The following is a 20,276-nucleotide window of genomic DNA, read 5'->3' as shown; positions in this document are numbered from 1 at the left end:
ACCTGACATGATGACTCCTTGCTGTCCCCAGTCCACCTGGCCGTGCTGCTGCTCCAGTTTCAACTGTTCTGCCTTATTATTATTCGACCATGCTGGTCATTTATGAACATTTGAACATCTTGGCCATGTTCTGTTATAATCTCCACCCGGCACAGCCAGAAGAGGACTGGCCACCCCACATAGCCTGGTTCCTCTCTAGGTTTCTTCCTAGGTTTTGGCCTTTCTAGGGAGTTTTTCCTAGCCACCGTGCTTCTACACCTGCATTGCTTGCTGTTTGGGGTTTTAGGCTGGGTTTCTGTACAGCACTTTGAGATATCAGCTGATGTACGAAGGGCTATATAAATACATTTGATTTGATTTGATTTGATCTTCCCGGTTGGCCGTCGGATAAATATAACACACTCTGAGGTGACACACTGGATAAATATAACACAGACACAGTCTGATGGTATACCATGAGAGTGTTTCTCGAGTACATACACACAAACACACCCACATTTTCTGGCTGAGCACAATATTATAGTGGCAGCAGCTATAAGCTTCTGTGGATGCAATCCTCTCTCACTGCATTTTCCCCATAATAATATAATTGAACCATGGCAGGGAACCACAGGATGTGTGTGTGTGTGTGTGTGTGTGTGTGTGTGTGTGTGTGTGTGTGTGTGTGTGTGTGTGTGTGTGTGTGTGTGTGTGTGTGTGTGTGTGTGTGTGTGTGTGTGTGTGTGTGTGTGTATATATATATACAGTCAGTAGTGGGGGTCAGCCAATTCCATCTGAGGAACTCAAGCAGGACCCTGGATTAGGATAAATCACGCCCACCCCAGGGATTTCAGCACACCCTCCCACTGAAATTTGACTGAGCTTTGCAGTGTGATAAAAAAAAGCAACAGGGTGCGGCCACAACACAGCAAACACAGAACCTTAAACACACAGACTCTCACCATATTCAAATGTAACGGATCACATTTCACTAAATCCGTTGTCCTCCATTCAAACTCCAAAAGATAATTATGGAGTTTAATTATGCAAGGGTTCAGGAACATTTCATGTCGCTTTTGAAACAATCTGCGTATTCCAGTATCATTTATCCCAACAGGGGTAGCACCTTCTGGAATAGTGAGCTACGGAGCAGGGTTTTAACTGAGGATTTAAGAGACACTCTATCTTTCTCTTTATTGTGTTAGCAAGATAGAGGATGGAGCCAGGTACCAGAACATCTCCTGATAAAGACAGAAACCCATGCAGGTGGTTTTAAGGCAGTGCTCTCTCTCTCTCAATCCCCCCTGCGCTTCCATTTTTCATCCCCCTCTCCTCTCCTCCCATTTGTCCCTGCTTGGAGAACTGGGTCTCATTTAGTCTCACTAAGGTCAGGTGAGAAGAAACCATTAGCCACTTCGGCAGGAATCGCTCTGCCTCTCTCTTTCACTGTCTCTGTTGCTGTGTTTCTCACTCACACAGACACACACGTCAATATGTTATTGACTATGAAAATTCTCTACGTTTTCCCCCACCTCTATACTGAAAAATGTCAATGTTCAGCTGCAAGGACATGTTCTCCATGAGGTAAATTAAAGTGTTGTATGATATAATAGTTGAACATATACAGTAAGAGAGACAAAAGGAAGGGGAACCTTGTGGGAGGAGGTAGCAGGATAGCCACCATTTTAGTTGCACTTCTTCTCAATGCTCTACACACGTCTGGTTGTCTGCGCGTACACAGTGTGTGTCCGTGCGCGCATTTGCACGTCCAAGGTCAGGCAATCACAGCTCGATTCCCATCCTCTCCTCGCTCTCTTCCTATCTGATTCCCTCTCCCTCTCCCTCCCCCCATTCTCTCTTTATTCATTTGTCCCTTCTCCCTCTCTTTCTTGCTATCAATTTTTCACTCTAGCTATATTGAAAAGTGTGTGTGGTGTGTGTGTGTGTGTGTGTGTGTATGTGTGTGTGAATGTCCTCCTGTCTTTGTGTAGCGGTGTAAGGAGATGAATAGAGATTTGGTAGGGTGGCCATTTTGTGTAGACTGCTGTTTAGAGCTGGAGTCAATTATTAATGGGGAACACGGGACCGAAAAACATGTTCCCTCAGCTAATGGCTGTATCTGTTTCTCTCTCTCATTGTCTCACCTCCTCCTTGTGTCCCTCTGAAAGTCTGTCTGTCTGTCTGTCTGTCTGTCTGTCTGTCTGTCTGTCTGTCTGTCTGTCTGTCTGTCTGTCTGTCTGTCTGTCTGTCTGTCTGTCTGTCTGTCTGTCTGTCTGTCTGTCTGTCTGTCTGTCTGTCTGTCTGTCTGTCTGTCTGTCTGTCTGTCTGTCTGTCTGTCTGTCTGTCTGTCTGTCTGTCTGTCTGTCTGTCTGTCTGTCTGTCATACTTACAGCCATGAACCCATATAGACACACTGCCCTCTAGATAAGCATGGTTCATAATTGCAGTGAAATAGATGTAGGGCTACAAAACTAAGCACCTCAACATCATTACACAAGTTGATATTGTGTTTGGGGTATACATTCAAAATCTCTCAAAATGTTTCAAGCAAACTGTAATCTCATTAGATTAGAGTATAAAGAGATAAATCAACATTCAGATTGAGGGGGAGGGAGGGAGGGAGGGAGGGAGGGAGGGAGGGAGGGAGGGAGGGAGGGAGGGAGGGAGGGAGGGAGGGAGGGAGGGAGGGAGGGAGGGAGGGAGGGAGGGAGGGAGGGAGGGAGGGAGGGAGGGAGGGAGGGAGGGAGGGAGGGAGGGAGGGAGAAGAGGGATGAATGGTTAAAGTAGGGCTCCATGCTAAAGTAACAAGAGATTCAATGTATTAGAAGGATTTGCTCTAGCCAATTAACTCACATTAAACCGTGCTGTAATTATGAGGGAATCGGTGTAACACTAATAACACTAGGATGTTACACTCGTATTAATCTTACACACAAACACATTAATGTACTCGTACAATGAGACTTATACTGTAGACAGACACATAAAACATTCAATCATAACTCATAATACAAAGACAAACACATATATGCTGAAGCTAGTGCTGAACCTAGTGCTGAACCTAGTGCTGAACCTAGTGCTGAGCCTAGTGCTGAATCTAGTGCTGAACCTAGTGCTGAATCTAGTGCTGAACCTAGTGCTGAATCTAGTGCTGAACCTAGTGCTGAATCTAGTGCTGAACCTAGTGCTGAATCTAGTGCTGAACCTAGTGCTGACCCTAGTGCTAAATCTAGTGCTGAGCCTAGTGCTGAACCTAGTGCTGAATCTAGTGCTGAACCTAGTGCTGAATCTAGTGCTGAACCTAGTGCTGAATCTAGTGCTGAACCTAGTGCTGAATCTAGTGCTGAACCTAGTGCTGACCCTAGTGCTGAATCTAGTGCTGAGCCTAGTGCTGAACCTAGTGCTGAATCTAGTGCTGAACCTAGTGCTGAACCTAGTGCTGAACCTAGTGCTGAGCCTAGTGCTGAACCTAGTGCTGAGCTGAGTGCTGAACCTAGTGCTGAACCTCGTGCTGAGCCTAGTGCTGAACCTAGTGCTGAGCCGAGTGCTGAACCTAGTGCTGAACCTAGTGCTGAGCCTAGTGCTGAGCCTAGCGCTGAACGTAGTGCTGAGCCTAGTGCTGAGCCTAGTGCTGAGCCTAGTGCTGAGTCTAGTGATGACCATAGTGTTGAGCCTAGTGCTGAGCCTAGTGCTGACCCTAGTGCTGAGCCTAGTGCTGACCATAGTGCTGACCATAGTGCTGAGCCTAGTGCTGACCCTAGTGCTGACCCTAGTGCTGACCCTAGTGCTGACCCTAGTGCTGACCATAGTGCTGACCTCAGTGCTGAGCCTAGTGCTGACCACAGTGCTGACCACAGTGCTGAGCCTAGTGCTGACCATAGTGCTGAGCCTAGTGCTGACCACAGTGCTGATCATAGTGCTGACCCTAGTGCTGAGCCTAGTGCTGACCACAGTGCTGATCATAGTGCTGACCCTAGTGCTGAGCCTAGTGCTGACCACAGTGCTGATCATAGTGCTGACCACAGTGCTGATCATAGTGCTGACCATAGTGCTGAGCAATTTGTGCTTTTTGAGGTCGATTTCGCTTCAGTTTGCAAAAAATAATAGTGGTTTTTGATTTCGGTTTGGAATAATTATTTTTTACATTAAACGCATTATGAAATATGAAACTGAAATATATTTTTTTAGCTTTTGAATTGAAAATCTAAAGCCAAATATTGAGAATGTTCAATTGCCAAAACATTGAAAACATTCCATTATCTCTAACAACACAGAATGAAGGAATTAATATGAGCCCCATGACAGTAGTGACTGGCCATTACTGCTTATGACTTATTAACCATCATTTATTCACACTACTTTACTTTAATAAATTACTTCAGTTGTGTATATTCTGATTAGATTTTTTATGACTTCATTGTTTAATTTCTTAAAATCATCATCTCAGCTCAGGCAGTGGCAGCCAGACAGCCAGCCAGACAGCCAGCCAGACAACAATCTAGCGCTGTCACTGTGCTCCCCAATGAGCCAGGCTCCTCTTGGCTAGTGAAAAGGATAGCCCGTGATCATTGGGTTGCCACAGCTGCCCATGCTGCAGAGCTGTCTGACGAAATCACTATTTTAGTAGTTATTTTAAGAAGATAAGGCACACTTTCAAGACTGCTACAACTATCAATTCGGTCGAGCTACCTCACAAACTGTCTTTATTGCTCTAGTAGTTGCTGTGTTGTGCACATAACTCTCTCATAGGGTCTATGTGCATCGCCGAGAAGAATAGGTGCAATGGTTTCTGGTCATTGAAGTTATTTACCACGTTTTCTGAACTAGGTAGAATATTTTCCTGTTGAAAACTCACTACAACGCCCCGCAGTTCGTTCTTGATTTGATGTCTCTCATGCTTGATAGGATTTCTCTATAGAGAAACAGTGTGTTGAGCTCACAAAAAAAACTAGAACTAAATGGGAATTCAAGTAATTGAACCGACATTGGTTAAATAGGTCTTTGATAATCGGGGGGATAAACTTTGGTTAATCACTCAGCACTAGTTGACCCTGAAAAAGCAGCATGTCTCTGAGCAGACAGTAGGACGGACAGGCAGACATTGTTTACAGCGAGCTGTGAAAGCGCCGTCAGTTCTGTCATCTCTCATGTTCCTCATCACTTTCACAATGCTGTCCGCCACGGCCGGAGGGACAGACTTCTCTCTGTGTGTGTGTGTGTGTGTGTGTGTGTGTGTGTGTGTGTGTGTGTGTGTGTGTGTACACTATGAGATGGCCCGGGCGCAGTGCAGTGAGTGATGTGGTTCACCTGGCTCGTTATGGCTGGCTCTGCTCGTTAACTTGGTCCCTCCCTCTCATTAGCATGCTACTCGTTTGAGTCAGGCTCAGAACATACCCACAGCAGCTAGTGGCCCAATGTCTCATGGGTAATGTGATCCCTGAATTGTGCATTCCCAGTGTCCCGACGGGCCATATTTCCACCTGACTGCCTTCCCTGTCATCCCTCTCTCCATCCCTCCTTCAGTCCCCTCAGTCTTACACTGACCCCTTGTTCACCCCTCGCTCTGTCTGTCTACTACTGTCCAATGGCCAAGCTGATAGAAGACTGTCAAACGGATGCTTATAAATAATAATAATATCTGGTTTAATTGTAATGTATTGACAGAAGGAAATGACTCTGTAGTTCAATGGGGTTTGTTAAACAAGCAACATTATGAGAGGTTCCTTTGGTGGAGGGCAATGGCTAGAGTAGTTTATGATTTAAGAGGGATTAGAGGAATGGAATACTGGTGAAATGTGAATTATCATTCTTATGGACAGCGGACACTTATTGAGGAATGGTAAAAGGATATATGTGCTTACCTCTGCATCCCAGTCCTAAGTGAGGCAGAGTAACGCCAGTCTGAATTCGGCACCTTGGGCTGCAAGAGAGAGAGTGAGAGAAAGAGATTGAGTCTTAAGTACTGCAAGAGATCACACAGGCAAAACCCAATATCTTCTCATTAATGAATCATGGCGTGAACCACAAGTATGTGTGCACACACACACATACACACACATCATAACAGTGACAGCTTGCCTCTGCCTGTGGAGAGAAATTAATTCTGAGTTGCACTGGAGCTCCCTACTTCTCTCCTCATTTCCTCCCCTCCTCCTCCCTCCCTGTCCTCTGTGAGAGTGATGACTTCAAGAGATAAGCCTGTTCACAGACTGCCCACACCAGACCGGTCCAGTGACCCTGCCTCTCTGCCACAGGCCCTCAGGCCACCCCCACCCTGGGTCAAATCACTCAGCTTCACGTGGTACGCTCCATTACCATGGAGACACAGTGGAATTCTCACATGGCAGTTTGTGTTGATGGACTTCATCAGGGCTGCAGCTCTATCTCTCTCTCTCTCAGTCTTTCACACTTTCACTCTGAATCTCCTTCTTACCAATTTACTATTTTCTTTCTGACTTCTCTTGTACTAGGCTTGGTTCAGCTCACTCTCCTTCTCTCTCCTTCTCTCTCCTCCTCTCTCCTCTCTCCTCCTCTCTCCTTCTCTCTCCTCTCTCTCCTCTCTCCTTCTCTCTCCTCCTCTCTCTCCTCCTCTCTCCTCTCTCCTCCTCTCTCCTCCTCTCTCCTCTCTCTCTCTCTCTCTCCTCCTCTCTCCCTCTCTCCTCCTCTCTCCTCCACTCTCCTTCTCTCCTCCTCTCTCCTCCTCTCTCCTCCTCTCTCCTCCACTCTCCTTCTCTCTCCTCTCTCCTCCTCTCTCCTCTCTCTCCTCTCTCCTCCTCTCTCCTCTCTCCTCCTCTCTCCTCTCTCCTTCTCTCTCTCCCCTTCTCTCCCGTCATTTTCTTTATTCCCTCTCCTTCTCTTGTCTGCCTCCTTCTCTCTCCTTCTCTTTCCTTCTCTCCTCCTCTCTAACCTCTCAATCTCTCTCTCCTTCTCTCTCCTTCTCTCCTCCTCTAGCCACCAAACCACCATTTTACCCTAAAAGGTCAATAAAAAAAATGTAAGCATCATAAAGTAATAATTTGAATGGACACCTTGTGTGGCTAGAGGGTGGGATTTCTCCTCCATCTGGCATGGAGTAAGTCAGAGATCAAGCTAACCAAGCTTCCTCTATGACCACATACCTAGGATCAGATGACACATTTCCCATTCCAAACCTTCACCATTACAGATTCAAAACATCTCTGTTTGGGAGTCTATTAGATGACTGGTGTGATGTGGTTGTTGAGCGGCTTCACTGCAAGTATATTATATGTTTTAAATATCCAATAAAAAATATTTTTTCATAATTTTTAAAAACATCTCTGTTCCAGGACCAGTAGTAGGAACAACCTCTAACTTCTCCACAGCATTGACCCATTTCCTGTGCTGTCCACAAGACAGATGTTAACTTCCTGGCAATGGAGAATCGACCGTAGTCTCTCCACACAGCACATTCATGACGCCAAAATCTAATATGTGGGCCTAATGAGAAGGTCTTGGTATCCCTCCAGGAGTCATTCAGACAGCCCATTACATCATCCACAGGGAAACAAACAGCTACACACAGACAGCTACACACACAGACAGCTACACACAGAGACAGCTACACACAGAGACAGCTACACACAGACAGCTACACACAGAGACATCAACACACAGAGACAGCTACACACAGAGACAGCTACACACAGAGACAGCTACACACACAGACAGCTACACACACAGACAGCTACACACACAGACAGCTACACACACACACAGCTACACACACAGACAGCTATACACTCCACAGCTACACACACAGACAGCTACACACACAGAGGGCTATACACTCCACAGCTACACACACAGACGGCTAAACACAGAGACAGCTCCACACACAGATAGCTACACACAGACAGCTCCACACACACAGACAGCTCCACACACAGACAGCCAGACACACAGACAGCTACACACAGAGACAGCTCCACACACAGACAGCTACATACACAGACAGCTACAGGCACAGACAGCTACACACAGAGACAGCTCCACACACAGAAAGCTCCACACACAGACAGCTACACACTCCACAGCTACACACAGAGACAGCTCCACACACAGACAGCTACACACAGAGACAGCTCCACACACAGACAGCTACATACAGAGACAGCTCCACACACAGACAGCTACACACAGACAACTCCACACTCCAAAGATACACACACACAGATGGCTACACACAGACAGCTCCACACACAGACAGCTACAAACTCCACAGCTACACACACAGACAGCTACACACACAGACAGCTCCACACTCCAAGCTACACACACAGACAGCTACACACAGAGACAGCTACACACACAGACAGATCTACACACAGAAGACAGCTACACACACAGAGGCAGCTACACACACAGAGACAGCTACACACACAGAGACAGCTACACACACAGAGACAGCTACACACACAGAGACAGCTACACACACAGAGACAGATACACACACAGAGAAAGCTACACACAGAAGACAGCTACACACAGAAGACAGCTACACACACAGAGAAAGCTACACACAGAAGACGGCTACACACACAGAGAAAGCTACACACAGAGAAAGCTACACACACAGAGAAAGCTACACACAGAGACAGCTAAACACAGAAGACAGCTACACACAGAAGACAGCTACACACACAGAGACCGCTACACACACAGAGACAGCTACACACAGAAGACAGCTACACACACAGAGAAAGCTACACACAGAGAAAGCTAAACACAGAGAAAGCTACAGACATGAACACACTCCTCTATACAGGAACAGGAACACATTTTATACCCCAAAAATTCAGAGAAGCCATATTTGTATTTGTGTTGTGTCAAATCCACAAAGATGTACATGTTATGGAGGAGTGATAAACTCTGTACTGGTCTTGCAAATCCAAGGATAAAATAGACTTTGTTAGCACAATGAGGATGGAGATAGACTTCACACCTACAATATTCAAAGGCATATTTCAACACTCCAACCACTTGTGACACTTACAGTGAGAGACTGACTTCACAGTTCACACCAACGTTCATAAATAAGAGCGTTAAAGAGAGGGGAGATGGTTAAGGAATACAACCGCCATCATTAAGCATGTGCCCTGTTGTACCAGAATGGCCGATGGGGGAGTGGTCTGGCCGTCCTTATGGTGTCTGCATGTGTAAATGAGAACAGACACACACTAACACAGCAGGTTAGAGACGAGCATCTGGAGCCTAAACACATCCACAGTCTGATGCACTCCCACAGGAGGACACACACACACACACACACATGTATATATATGGGCTTGGAGTAGATCAGCACCGCCCAGTGAAAGCAAATACTCACAGGTCATAGGGTGATAATGGAGCTGATATTGTAAATGGAATTTGGTATCTGAGAGAGAGCAAGATAAATGGAATGAGAGAGAGAGAGAGAGAGAGAGAGAGAGAGAGAGAGAGGGGGAGATTTATCCCTATGGGCTTTTTGTGTACTCCTTCCCTCCCTGCCTAGCTGTGTGGACACAAATTAGGGCCCTGGGTTTGATTTGGCATCTATCTCCTTGCCCCTCTATTTTTCCCTCTCTTTCTCCCTCTCCCTCTCTTTCTCCCTCTCCCTCTCCCCCTCTCTTTCTCCCTCTCCCTCTCTTTCTCCCTCTCCCTCTCTCCCTCTCCTTCTCCCTCTCCCTCTCTCTCTCCCTCTCCCTCTCCCTCTCCCTCTCTCCCTCTCCCTCTCTCTCTCCCTCTCTCCCTCTCCCTCTCTCCCTCACTTTCTCCCTCTCATTCTCATTCTCTCTCTCCCTCTCCCTCTCGCTCTCCCTCTCTCTGAGTAGAAACCCCTCGCATGGATACAGTGTGCGCACCTCCGCCATCGAAGCCTCGTCCAATGACCTTGCTTCCCCCGGCCCCGTCCTCACCGAACCGACCAATCCCGCGGTGGTCTAGAGAAACATGTCGCTGCCGGTTAATTACACGGCAAGAACAAACATGAATGGCATTTAATGAGGAAAACGCCAGGGGATAGAGGAGCAATTACCTGAACATTGATGTACGTGTCCCTTTTCATCTGCCTCCTATTTTCCTCTTTAATGACTTTTCTTTCCTTTGCTCAGACCACCCATACATTTGCAGGGGTTGACAATAACGACCAGGACACCATACAGCTCTTTCTGAATGAAAGCCTTAAATTATGTCTGAAGTTAACATTAGCCGTGTCCCTACTGTCAACATTTTTTTGTAGTAATGGTCATTTTCTCTACTGTGTCTCCATGACAACACTGCAGTCATAACAGTTTCCTAGAAACAGTGAGCCAGTCAACAGTCACCAGTTTCCACGTCACACCTGTCAGTAAGAACGAACCACTCCAATAATGATGTAAAGCCACCAGAAACATACTAATGGTTTGTATCTATTTTTCCCTGCTTCTCACATGATGGCAAACGAATGAGAAAACCCACTGAACTGAAAATGGGTCTTTAATCCAGCTCTGAGTGTCTGCCTCTCATCCCATCTCTAGCCCACCGAACCAAACTCAAGGCAATCGTTTTGTGCTCTGAGCGCGACTGACCTGTGGGGGATTTTACTGCAGTAGGACCCATGACTCTTTAAGCTGGACAGAACAACACTAATGCCCAGACTATCTCTCTGCCCAGAGACAACCGCACCAGACAAGTCTGTGCCTATTGGACCTCAACTAGTGGACCAATCCTATTGACTGGCTGAGGTCGTACTAGACCAATCACACTAACCCTTTACACTGTAACCTTCAACATTCCAATCAAGTTTCCAACAGCTATACCACTACCCCTGGACCAACCATGGATCCCATTCCCATATGTATTGTCTACATAATGGATCCAGCAGTAGAGTTCACAAAGGAGTGGGGAAGAGAGTAGGAAATGGAGGGAGAGCGATGTTGACTCTGAATATCCATGTTGAAAAGCATTTTGATGACAGCTCTGTAAACGACTGCAGAGAAGCGAGGCGCTTAAACCTCTGATACCCTGACTCAACAGAAACAAACACCAGCTCTCTGAAGAAGCTCTGATACCCTGACTCAACAGAAACAAACACCAGCTCTCTGAAGAAGCTCTGATACCCTGACTCAACAGAAACAAACACCAGCTCTCTGAAGAAGTTCTGATACCCTGACTCAACAGAAACAAACACCAGCTCTCTGAAGAAGCTCTGATACCCTGACTCAACAGAAACAAACACCAGCTCTCTGAAGAAGCTCTGATACCCTGACTCAACAGAAACAAACACCAGCTCTCTGAAGAAGCTCTGATACCCTGACTCAACAGAAACAAACACCAGCTCTCTGAAGAAGCTCTGATACCCTGACTCAACAGAAACAAACACCAGCTCTCTGAAGAAGCTCTGATACCCTGACTCAACAGAAACAAACACCAGCTCTCTGAAGAAGCTCTGATACCCTGACTCAACAGAAACAAACACCAGCTCTCTGAAGAAGCTCTGATACCCTGACTCAACAGAAACAAACACCAGCTCTCTGAAGAAGCTCTGATACCCTGACTCAACAGAAACAAACACCAGCTCTCTGAAGAAGCTCTGATACCCTGACTCAACAGAAACAAACACCAGCTCTCTGAAGAAGCTCTGATACCCTGACTCAACAGAAACAAACACCAGCTCTCTGAAGAAGCTCTGATACCCTGACTCAACAGAAACAAACACCAGCTCTCTGAAGAAGCTCTGATACCCTGACTCAACAGAAACAAACACCAGCTCTCTGAAGAAGCTCTGATACCCTGACTCAACAGAAACAAACACCAGCTCTCTGAAGAAGCTCTGATACCCTGACTCAACAGAAACAAACACCAGCTCTCTGAAGAAGCTCTGATACCCTGACTCAACAGAAACAAACACCAGCTCTCTGAAGAAGCTCTGATACCCTGACTCAACAGAAACAAACACCAGCTCTCTGAAGAAGCTCTGAGCACCACACACACACACACACACACACACACACACACTCAGAGCTGAGGGCATACCCTCCCACACAAACACACTGCTCCCACAAAGAAGCTCTGCGCATGGGTGAACACTCACACCTCAAATCTGAACACATGCATAAAGTGCTGGAAAAGGTAGAGAGCATATTGCAGGAAACTGCATGTTTGTACATACTGAGCTCGCGATAGAGCACTGCAAATGCAAAACACCTATGCTACAGCAACACAATGCAGCCTGCGCAGGTAACAGTACCAGACTACTGACAAGAATAAACAAAGGATAGGAAGGAGACCTGGGAGTGGCACTGCGATTTTTAGGTTTTTAGTGTTCAAGGTCTCTGACATAAGAGTGATATATATAAAATATATCTACAGTACAGGTCAGAAGTTTGGACACACCTACTCATTCAAGGGTTTTCTTTCTTTTTACTATTTTCTACATGGAAGAATAATAGTGAAGACATCAAAACTATGAAATAACACATATGGAATCATGTTATAACCAAAAAAGTATAAAACACATCGAAATAAATGATATATATATATACTTAATTCTTCAAAGTAGCCAACCTTTGCCAAGAGTGTGCCAAACTGTCATCGAGGCATTCTCTCAACCAGCTTCGCCTGGAATGCTTTCCAACAGTCTTGAAGGAGTTCCCACATATGCTGAGCACTTGCTGGCTGCTTTTCCTTCACTCTGCTGTCCAACTCATCCCAAACCATCTCAATTGGGTTGAGGGCGAGTGATTGTGGAAGCCAGATCATCTGATACAGCACTCCATCACTCTCCTTCTTGGTCTAATAGCCCTTACTAGCTTGGACATGTGTTGGGTCATTGTCCTGTTGAATAACAAAAGATAGTCCCACTAAGCGCAAACCAGATGGGATGGTGTATCGCTGCAGAATCCTGTGGTAACCATGCTGGTTAAGTGTGCCTTGAATTCTAAATGAAACACAGACAGCAAAGCAACGACACACCATTACTCCTACTCCATGCTTCACGGTGTGAACTACATGTGCAGAGATCATCCGTTCACCTACTCTGCATCTCACAAAGACATGTTGGTTGGAACCAAAAATCTCACATTTGGACTCATCAGACCAAAGGACAGATTTCCACCAGTCTAATGTCCATTGCTCGTGTTTCTTGGCCCAAGCAAGTCTCTTATTATTATTTCTGAGGCTGGAAACTCTAATGAACTTATCCTCTGCAGCAGAGGTAACTCTGGGTCTTCCTTTCCTGTGGCGGTTCTCATGGGAGCCAGTTTCATCATAGCGCTTGATGGTTTTTGCAACTGCACTTTCCGCATTGACTGACCTTCATCTCTTAAAGTAATCCTGGACTGTCGTTTCTCTTTGCGTATTTGAGCTGTTCTTGCCATAATACGGACTTGGTATTTTACCAAATAGGGCTATCTTCTGTATACCACCCCTACCTTGTCACAACAAAACTAATTGGCTCAAACACACTAAGAAGGAAATCATTTCCACAATTTAAATTTTTACAAGGCACACCTGTTAATTGAAATGCATTCCAGGTGACTACCTCATGAAGCTGGTTGAGAGAATGCCAAGAGTGTGCAAAGCTATCATCAAGGAAAAGGGTGGCTAATTTGAAGAATCTCAAATATAAAATATTTTTTTATTTGTTGAAAACTTTTTTGGTTACTATATTATTTCATGTGTTATTTCATAGTTTTGATGTCTTCACTATTATTCTACAATGTAGACTCTTCAAGGTGTCGGAAGTATTCTACAGGGATGCTGGCCCATGTTGACTCCAATGCTTCCCACAGTTGTGTCAAGTTGGCTGGATGTCCTTTGGGCGGTAGACCATTTTTGATACACACAGGAAACTGCTGCACGTGAAATAAACAGCAGTGTTGCAGTTCTTGACACACTCAAACCTGTGCACCTGGCACTTACTTCCTTACCCTGTTAAAAGGCACTTAAAAATGTTGTCTTGCCCATTCACCCTCTGAATGGCACGCATACACAATCCATATCTCAACTGTCTCAAGGCTTAAAAATCATTCTTTAACCTGTCTCATTAACACTGATTGGAATAGATTTTAGGTAACATCAATAAGGGATCATAGCTTTCACCTGGATTAACCTGGTCATACTATGACATGGAAAGAGCAGGTGTTCCTAACATTTTGGACACTCAGTGTAAATGATTTATGCAAATTCAGAATCCTCCATATCTGCCACAGTATGTTTATTTTTATTTTTAAATTGGATAAAAAATAGCACTGTTTAATTAAAGGTAAAATCCACTCAAAAACATTTGTTATTTGTTAAATTAGTCCACTGATGATGCAGTCCTAAAATGTTTTGCATGTCAGCAGTCAAGGTTTTAAGGATTTGGGCTTCAAGCAGCAAAGTGTAACTTTCCACACCATCACGATGAAGCAAAATGTTGATGTGGCCGATGACACTTGTCTTCTTCAGCGTCAAATATCTTGACAACTTGACTGCTGACATGCAAAAGATGTTGTGACTGTATCAATAGTGGACCAATGAAGAGGATTTTCCCTTTAATATTGCATAAACCCAACAAAAAAAACGGAAGCCCTCACACATCCCTCACCTTCCTTGGAACTCTAAATGCCAAACATCACTGTTCCACAAAACATTGCCTGTAGGGAAAAACGCAAATACTAAAACACCCCCAAAAAACTATCCATGAATAGCTCCTCAGTGTATTGTGGATGGTGTGTTGTTGGGATGGGATGACAGGACACACACAGAGATACACACACACACACCTGTATGGCGGTTGCATCTGGCATGCTCAGCCTGCGTACAAACATCTGGCTCTGTCCACTCTGGCTGGTGACGTATCCCCCGGAGCTCCAGGTGCCGCTGTGGGGCCGGCCCGTGTTATAGAACATGAAGGTGTCGCTCCCCGACGTGGCCGTCATACATGTCTTATAGCAGTACGTTTTGGTCATGGAGCCGTTCCCCCGCACCTCGATGTAGTGAGGTTCAACCTTCAGGTCCCTCCGCAGAGCAACGTTGTTGTTGGGTTGACCCTGACCTCCTCCACCTCCCCCACCACCGCCACCTCGACCCAATGACCCTCCACCCCCACCAGCCGAGGTGCCCCCCTCGGGGACACTCTTTTGGGACACACAGCAGGGCGAGCAGGAGCCGGGCTGGGTGCAGTAGGCGTGGCAGCGGACGATGGCCAACACCACAATGGTGACAAGGAACACAAAGGTGGTGGCGCTCAGGGCCACGATCAGGTAGAGGGTTACGTTGGAGAACAGCACCGGGCTGTGAGGCCTGATGATGCGTTTGGGGTCAGGGGTCAGCTTGGGTGGCAGCTCCATGACGTGCACATTGATGGTGGCGGTGGAGGAAAGCGGCGGGAGGCCATGGTCACGGACCAGAACGGTCAGCAGGAAAGAGGTGGAGTTGTCCTCGCTGACACGCCGCATGGTGCGGATCTCCCCCGTGTGCTCGTGGACTTTAAACAGGTCAAGCTCGGAGGTGGTCTGCTCCAGGGCGTACACCAGCCAGGCGTTCTGACCTGCGTCCCCGTCCCACGCCACCACCTTGGTCACCAGAGCCCCCGCCTCTGCATTCTTCATCAGCGTCTCGGTGGTCCGTGTCCCATTGGCTGGAGGATGGACTACCCTGGGGGAGTGGTCGTTCTGGTCCATGATGTAAACGTAGACTGTTGCTACGCGGCTGAGGGGCGGCACGCCACCATCCTGGGCTTTCACCTGGAAGTGGAACTCTCTGAGCTTCTCGAAGTCGAAGGCTCGCAGGGCATAGGCCTCTCCCGTGTCGGGTTTGATGCTGACGTAGCTCGCCACAGGGATGCCGTGGTTGTTGTCATTGAGGACGGTGTAGGTGATGCGAGCGTTCTCCCCAGCGTCTGCATCCATTGCCTTTACAACGCACATCGATGCGCCAGGTGCATTATTCTCCGTCATGTACACTGTGTAGGAAGTCTGTTCGAAGCGGGGAGGGTTGTCATTGACATCGGCCACGTCAACTTTAATGGACATGTGTGAAGACAGGGCTGGGGTTCCCCCATCGATGGCGGTTACTGTGACGTTGTAGGTGGAGATGGTCTCTCGGTCCAGGAATGCAGCGGTGACCAAGGTGTAGTGGTTCCGGAAGGACTTGATCTTAAAGGGGACACCAGGTTGGATCTCCAGGGTCACCTGTTTGTTCTGGGCGGAGTCCCGGTCGTTAAGACTGATCAGAGCCACCACGGTGTCAGCCCGTGCATCCTCCCGGACCGGGCTGGAAAGAGATGACAGCACGATTTCAGGAATGTTGTCGTTCACATCCAAAACCTCCACCACCACTTTACAGTGGACTACCACTGCAGAAGGACCCCTGTCCATAGCTTGTATGTACATCTCATAGGAGTTAGTCTCCTCATAGTCTATGTTTTTCTTCACTCTGATCTCTCCTGTATCTGTGTCCATGGAGAACATTTGTCTCACCCTCTCTGGGGTGTAACTGCTAAAAGAGTAAAACACCTCCCCGTTTGTGCCTTCATCCCGGTCTGTGGCGTTTAACTTTATCACTAGAGCGCCCTTGGGCGAGTTCTCCGAAAGTTTCACTTTGTACACGGAGTTGTCGAACACAGGCACGTTGTCGTTGGAATCCAGGACACGCACGTTTATTTTGGCTGTACCTGTGCGCGCCGGAGTGCCTCCATCTACAGCAGTCAGTATCAACTGATGAGATGGTGTATGCTCACGGTCAAATGGCTTTTTGAGCACGAGCTGGATGTTCTTGCTATTTGTCGCGGGCTTGTTGGAGTCCAGCGCGAGGTGCTCATTGTTGCTGAGCCGGTAGAGGCGAACTGAGTTGGAGCCTTCGTCTGCATCCTGCGCGCCCTCGATGGGGAACCGGGACCCAGTTATGGCGGACTCTGAGATTTCCAGCTGGTACTCGTCCCGGGGGAACTGTGGCGAGTTGTCATTCGCATCCAGAATCTCCACCTCCACATTATGCACCTCGAGCGGGTTCTCAACCCCCACTTCTAGGTTGAGCAAACAGGTGCCACTGAATTCACACAGCGTCTCCCGGTCGATGCGGTCACTTACCGACAGCTTGCCATTTTTATGATTTATGTTGAAATATCTCCGTGCGCTGTCCGAGGTGATTCTGACGCGTCGGGAGGAGAGCTTTTGCAGGTCCAGACCCAAATCGCGAACAATGTCGCCGACCACAGCCCCATTCTCTAGCTCCTCCGGAATGGTGTATCGTATTTGTGCATTTGTAAGGCCACTGAGTACAAAAATAACCAAATAAAAAGTAAAAGGCACATTCTGAGTTATGCTGTAACAGCATCGCACCGCCACAGCCATTGCAAGCTGGCAGGATCCGCAGACGGATTAGAGAAAGCTTTCCATGCGTCCCCACGCGCAACATTAAAAACGGGGGGAAGAGTCCTTGAGTTACCCCCTACTATGTGCAGGACGACCAAAACATCCTCTCCGGTACATGTGCTTGTTTTAAATAGCGTTTTTCCGTTACATCCATGTTTTCCTTTGTTCGTTTGGCTACTGCTTTTTTCTCTTCTCTCTCCGCGCGGCTGAATCTTGTTCCCCTCTCACGGGTGCTGACTATCGCTCTCCCTCTCCTCTCTCTCCTTCCCCCTCCCTCTCTTCCTATCTGTGCAATGGTGTCTGTGGGAAGCGGGGGAGGGGGAGCAGTGCTCTCTAACCGTACTGGCTGCATTTCACCGATTGAAAACAACGTCAAATGAAAAGAAAAAAACACATTAATACCTTGAGAATAGCAATAATAGCAATAACTGTATTGCAATTCATCATTATTTTTAACCGTCGGTCGTTTTTCTATTTTTGAGAGAGCGCGCTCGAGCAGGCTGTGTTTTTTTTATCAGAAAGGGAGAGAGAGTGAGGGAGCGAGCGAGCGAGCGAGTGCCACCGCCCTTTTCATTGTGTGCGGCAGATACATTGCTGATCTGATTTAACCGTACGCCCAGGCGATTACTTCTCTCTTTTCATTGATCCAAACCTGCCATTAAGCCAAAGCTCTGGACCCAAACGAATAAATAGAAATAACAGGAATAACTGACATTTAATCGAAAAGTCTATGGAAATAGATAAATAAATTCAATAACAAATGAAATGTATTTGTGCAGCAATTATCCTCATAAAAGTAGTCGTTACATTTGAAGTATAATCACGGCAGTTTATTGAAATATTTGCATTATTGTAGAGAAGAGAGGCTCTGCCCTCAATAGAATCAACAGGGCAGTGCAAATCAAGTTAGACTGGGCATTATAATATGGAGTTAACCAACAGAGACAATAGAACGAGAAAAACAACACAAAGATAAAAAAAATGAAAGCTGTATGTATCCCTCTCCTCTATTTAGGTACAGCAGCTCTCAAAACAAAGCATACTCTGTCCAGTGCTCTCTCGCTGTCCCACGAGCCATAGTGCTGAAATATTGCTGCTCGCGCCCTCCTCTCACTTACTGCCCTGTGAGTGACAGCTGGGTTGATCGTATATTAGGACTACAGGGGTACTTGACTGCCGCTTCAGTTTCGCATCATATTACTCGCAGAACACAGGACCACCCCCTCTAGGCCTATATGTTATCATATGAAGCATGTTAACTCGGGGTGAGCGGGCGAAACGAACCAGGTCACCAACAAGATGCTCGAGACTTAGCCCCTCGCCATATCTGTCAAAACAAACTAGCATGCCCTCTTCTGTCAGACCCAAATTGCTGGAATAATACAGAGCTCGTGCACGCTGCAGATGTGGAAAGCACAAAGAATTTAGACTCATGTCGATTTGTTGACAAGCAGTTCTCCATTTCCTTTCGAACGTCTCACTTGTCCCAAACATCTAAGCTATAGCCCAATACAATTCAGCAAATAAAAATGTCCACCTGGTGTTAAAGACCGACTTAAAAACAACTAGGGCTAACTGTTTGCCACCCCCCAAAAATATTTTGAATCCATGAGTGCTGGGACGGCTTTTACAGACACCATAACCCCTGGTAGTTTCAGAGATTGCTTTGGGGGCAGTTCACACCAAGCAATGGTAATGTAATAGTCTGGCAGACATTAATAGACACACACTGCCCTGTCTTGGCGCCTTGATATACTTTCGTTAATCCATTAAAAAGTGACCTCAGCTTTATAGCCGATCGTGACGTGTTTAAATTTCTTGAAAATCCTGCGCCACCGACCCTTCTGACTTGACAATCACACTCTACACAGACTGTCTGGCTATATTAACCCTCCTGCTGTGTTCCGGTCGAATTGGACCGATTTACAAGTTCTCTCTGAAAAATGTAATTAATTTAATCTGATTGTTATAAGGTTCCATGACTTTGTCCACACAGGGCATCTGAACACACAACATACATTTTAATGATTTTCATTACATTTTAGGTGTTTTATTTAACTTTTCTACACTTGTAGTGTTCCTGGTCAAAATGACCGGTCATTAGAAATGAATGGGTGAGACTACAATTAGTGTATACAATTGAGTTCAGGCACATGCCCATTCATCAGATAGACACACTTCTTCTTCCAGATCCCCACATGCATGTGTGTTTGAGCACACACACACACACACACACACACACACAACACACACACACACACACACACACACACACACACACACACACACACACACACACACACACACACACACACACACACACACACACACACACACATTTACCCCCCTTCTTGGCTTCCATGGCAACTCCCACGGGAACCTTTCCCTAATATAATCTTTCCACCACGGGAACCACACCTGTCGGCATTCTCACAAACAATCGCAACATTGTTTCAATAATAAATATAACGCATCTCTGGTATATAAAGCTTTTTTGAAGCCTTGCTCACAAGTCATTCTGAGGCAGCACAATGACCAAACGATATACTCTACGTGAGGCTCTTGATCATATCTTTGATCATGACACTGGTGAGGAGGAGAGAGTCCTTGTTAAACTTTGACACAAAGTATTCTGTGATAAATAGCACAATATGTTTCATCTGAGTATTGGTTATAGTCAAAATAATCCATAAATTATGATTTTTCATTACTCAAAAACGAGTTGTATGAGCCCAGCTCTCTTCCACCGACCCCTCATAAACAGCAAATAGAAGTTCAAAACGTGTAACGTTCACAAGAACTTACGTTGGAAAAAAGATCTAACACAACATTAGGTGATAATATATGTTTTATTGTGTTTATTGTGTTTTATTGTTTATAATCAGCTGTAATGGGGCGGTCATTTTGAACCGGGAACACAGAATTAATTAACATGAAACGAACACAACATGAGGGTTAAAT

The 20,276-nt window shown here is 46.3% G+C and overlaps 1 protein-coding gene across 15 annotated transcripts in view; it reads right to left on the bottom strand.

Moving 5' to 3' along the window:
- The window catches only part of LOC112256118 (protocadherin alpha-C2), a 198,456-nt gene that overhangs the window by 31,714 nt on the left and 146,466 nt on the right, over positions 1-20,276 (bottom strand). For 14 of the 15 annotated variants that reach the window (XM_042325770.1, XM_042325772.1, XM_042325768.1 and 11 more), the window contains one exon: positions 5,841-5,899. In XM_042325770.1, coding sequence (XP_042181704.1) covers positions 5,841-5,899 — 59 coding nt within the window. Of the gene's footprint in view, positions 1-5,840; positions 5,900-14,723; positions 17,796-20,276 lie in introns of those variants that run through there. The other variant, XM_024429122.2, reaches the window with a different exon arrangement.

This window comes from Oncorhynchus tshawytscha, linkage group LG08 (genome assembly GCF_018296145.1).
Source record: "Oncorhynchus tshawytscha isolate Ot180627B linkage group LG08, Otsh_v2.0, whole genome shotgun sequence".
NCBI classification, from domain to species: domain Eukaryota; kingdom Metazoa; phylum Chordata; class Actinopteri; order Salmoniformes; family Salmonidae; genus Oncorhynchus; species Oncorhynchus tshawytscha.
Note: the sequence above shows the minus strand (reverse complement) of the source record. Positions and strands in the feature narration are given on the sequence as shown.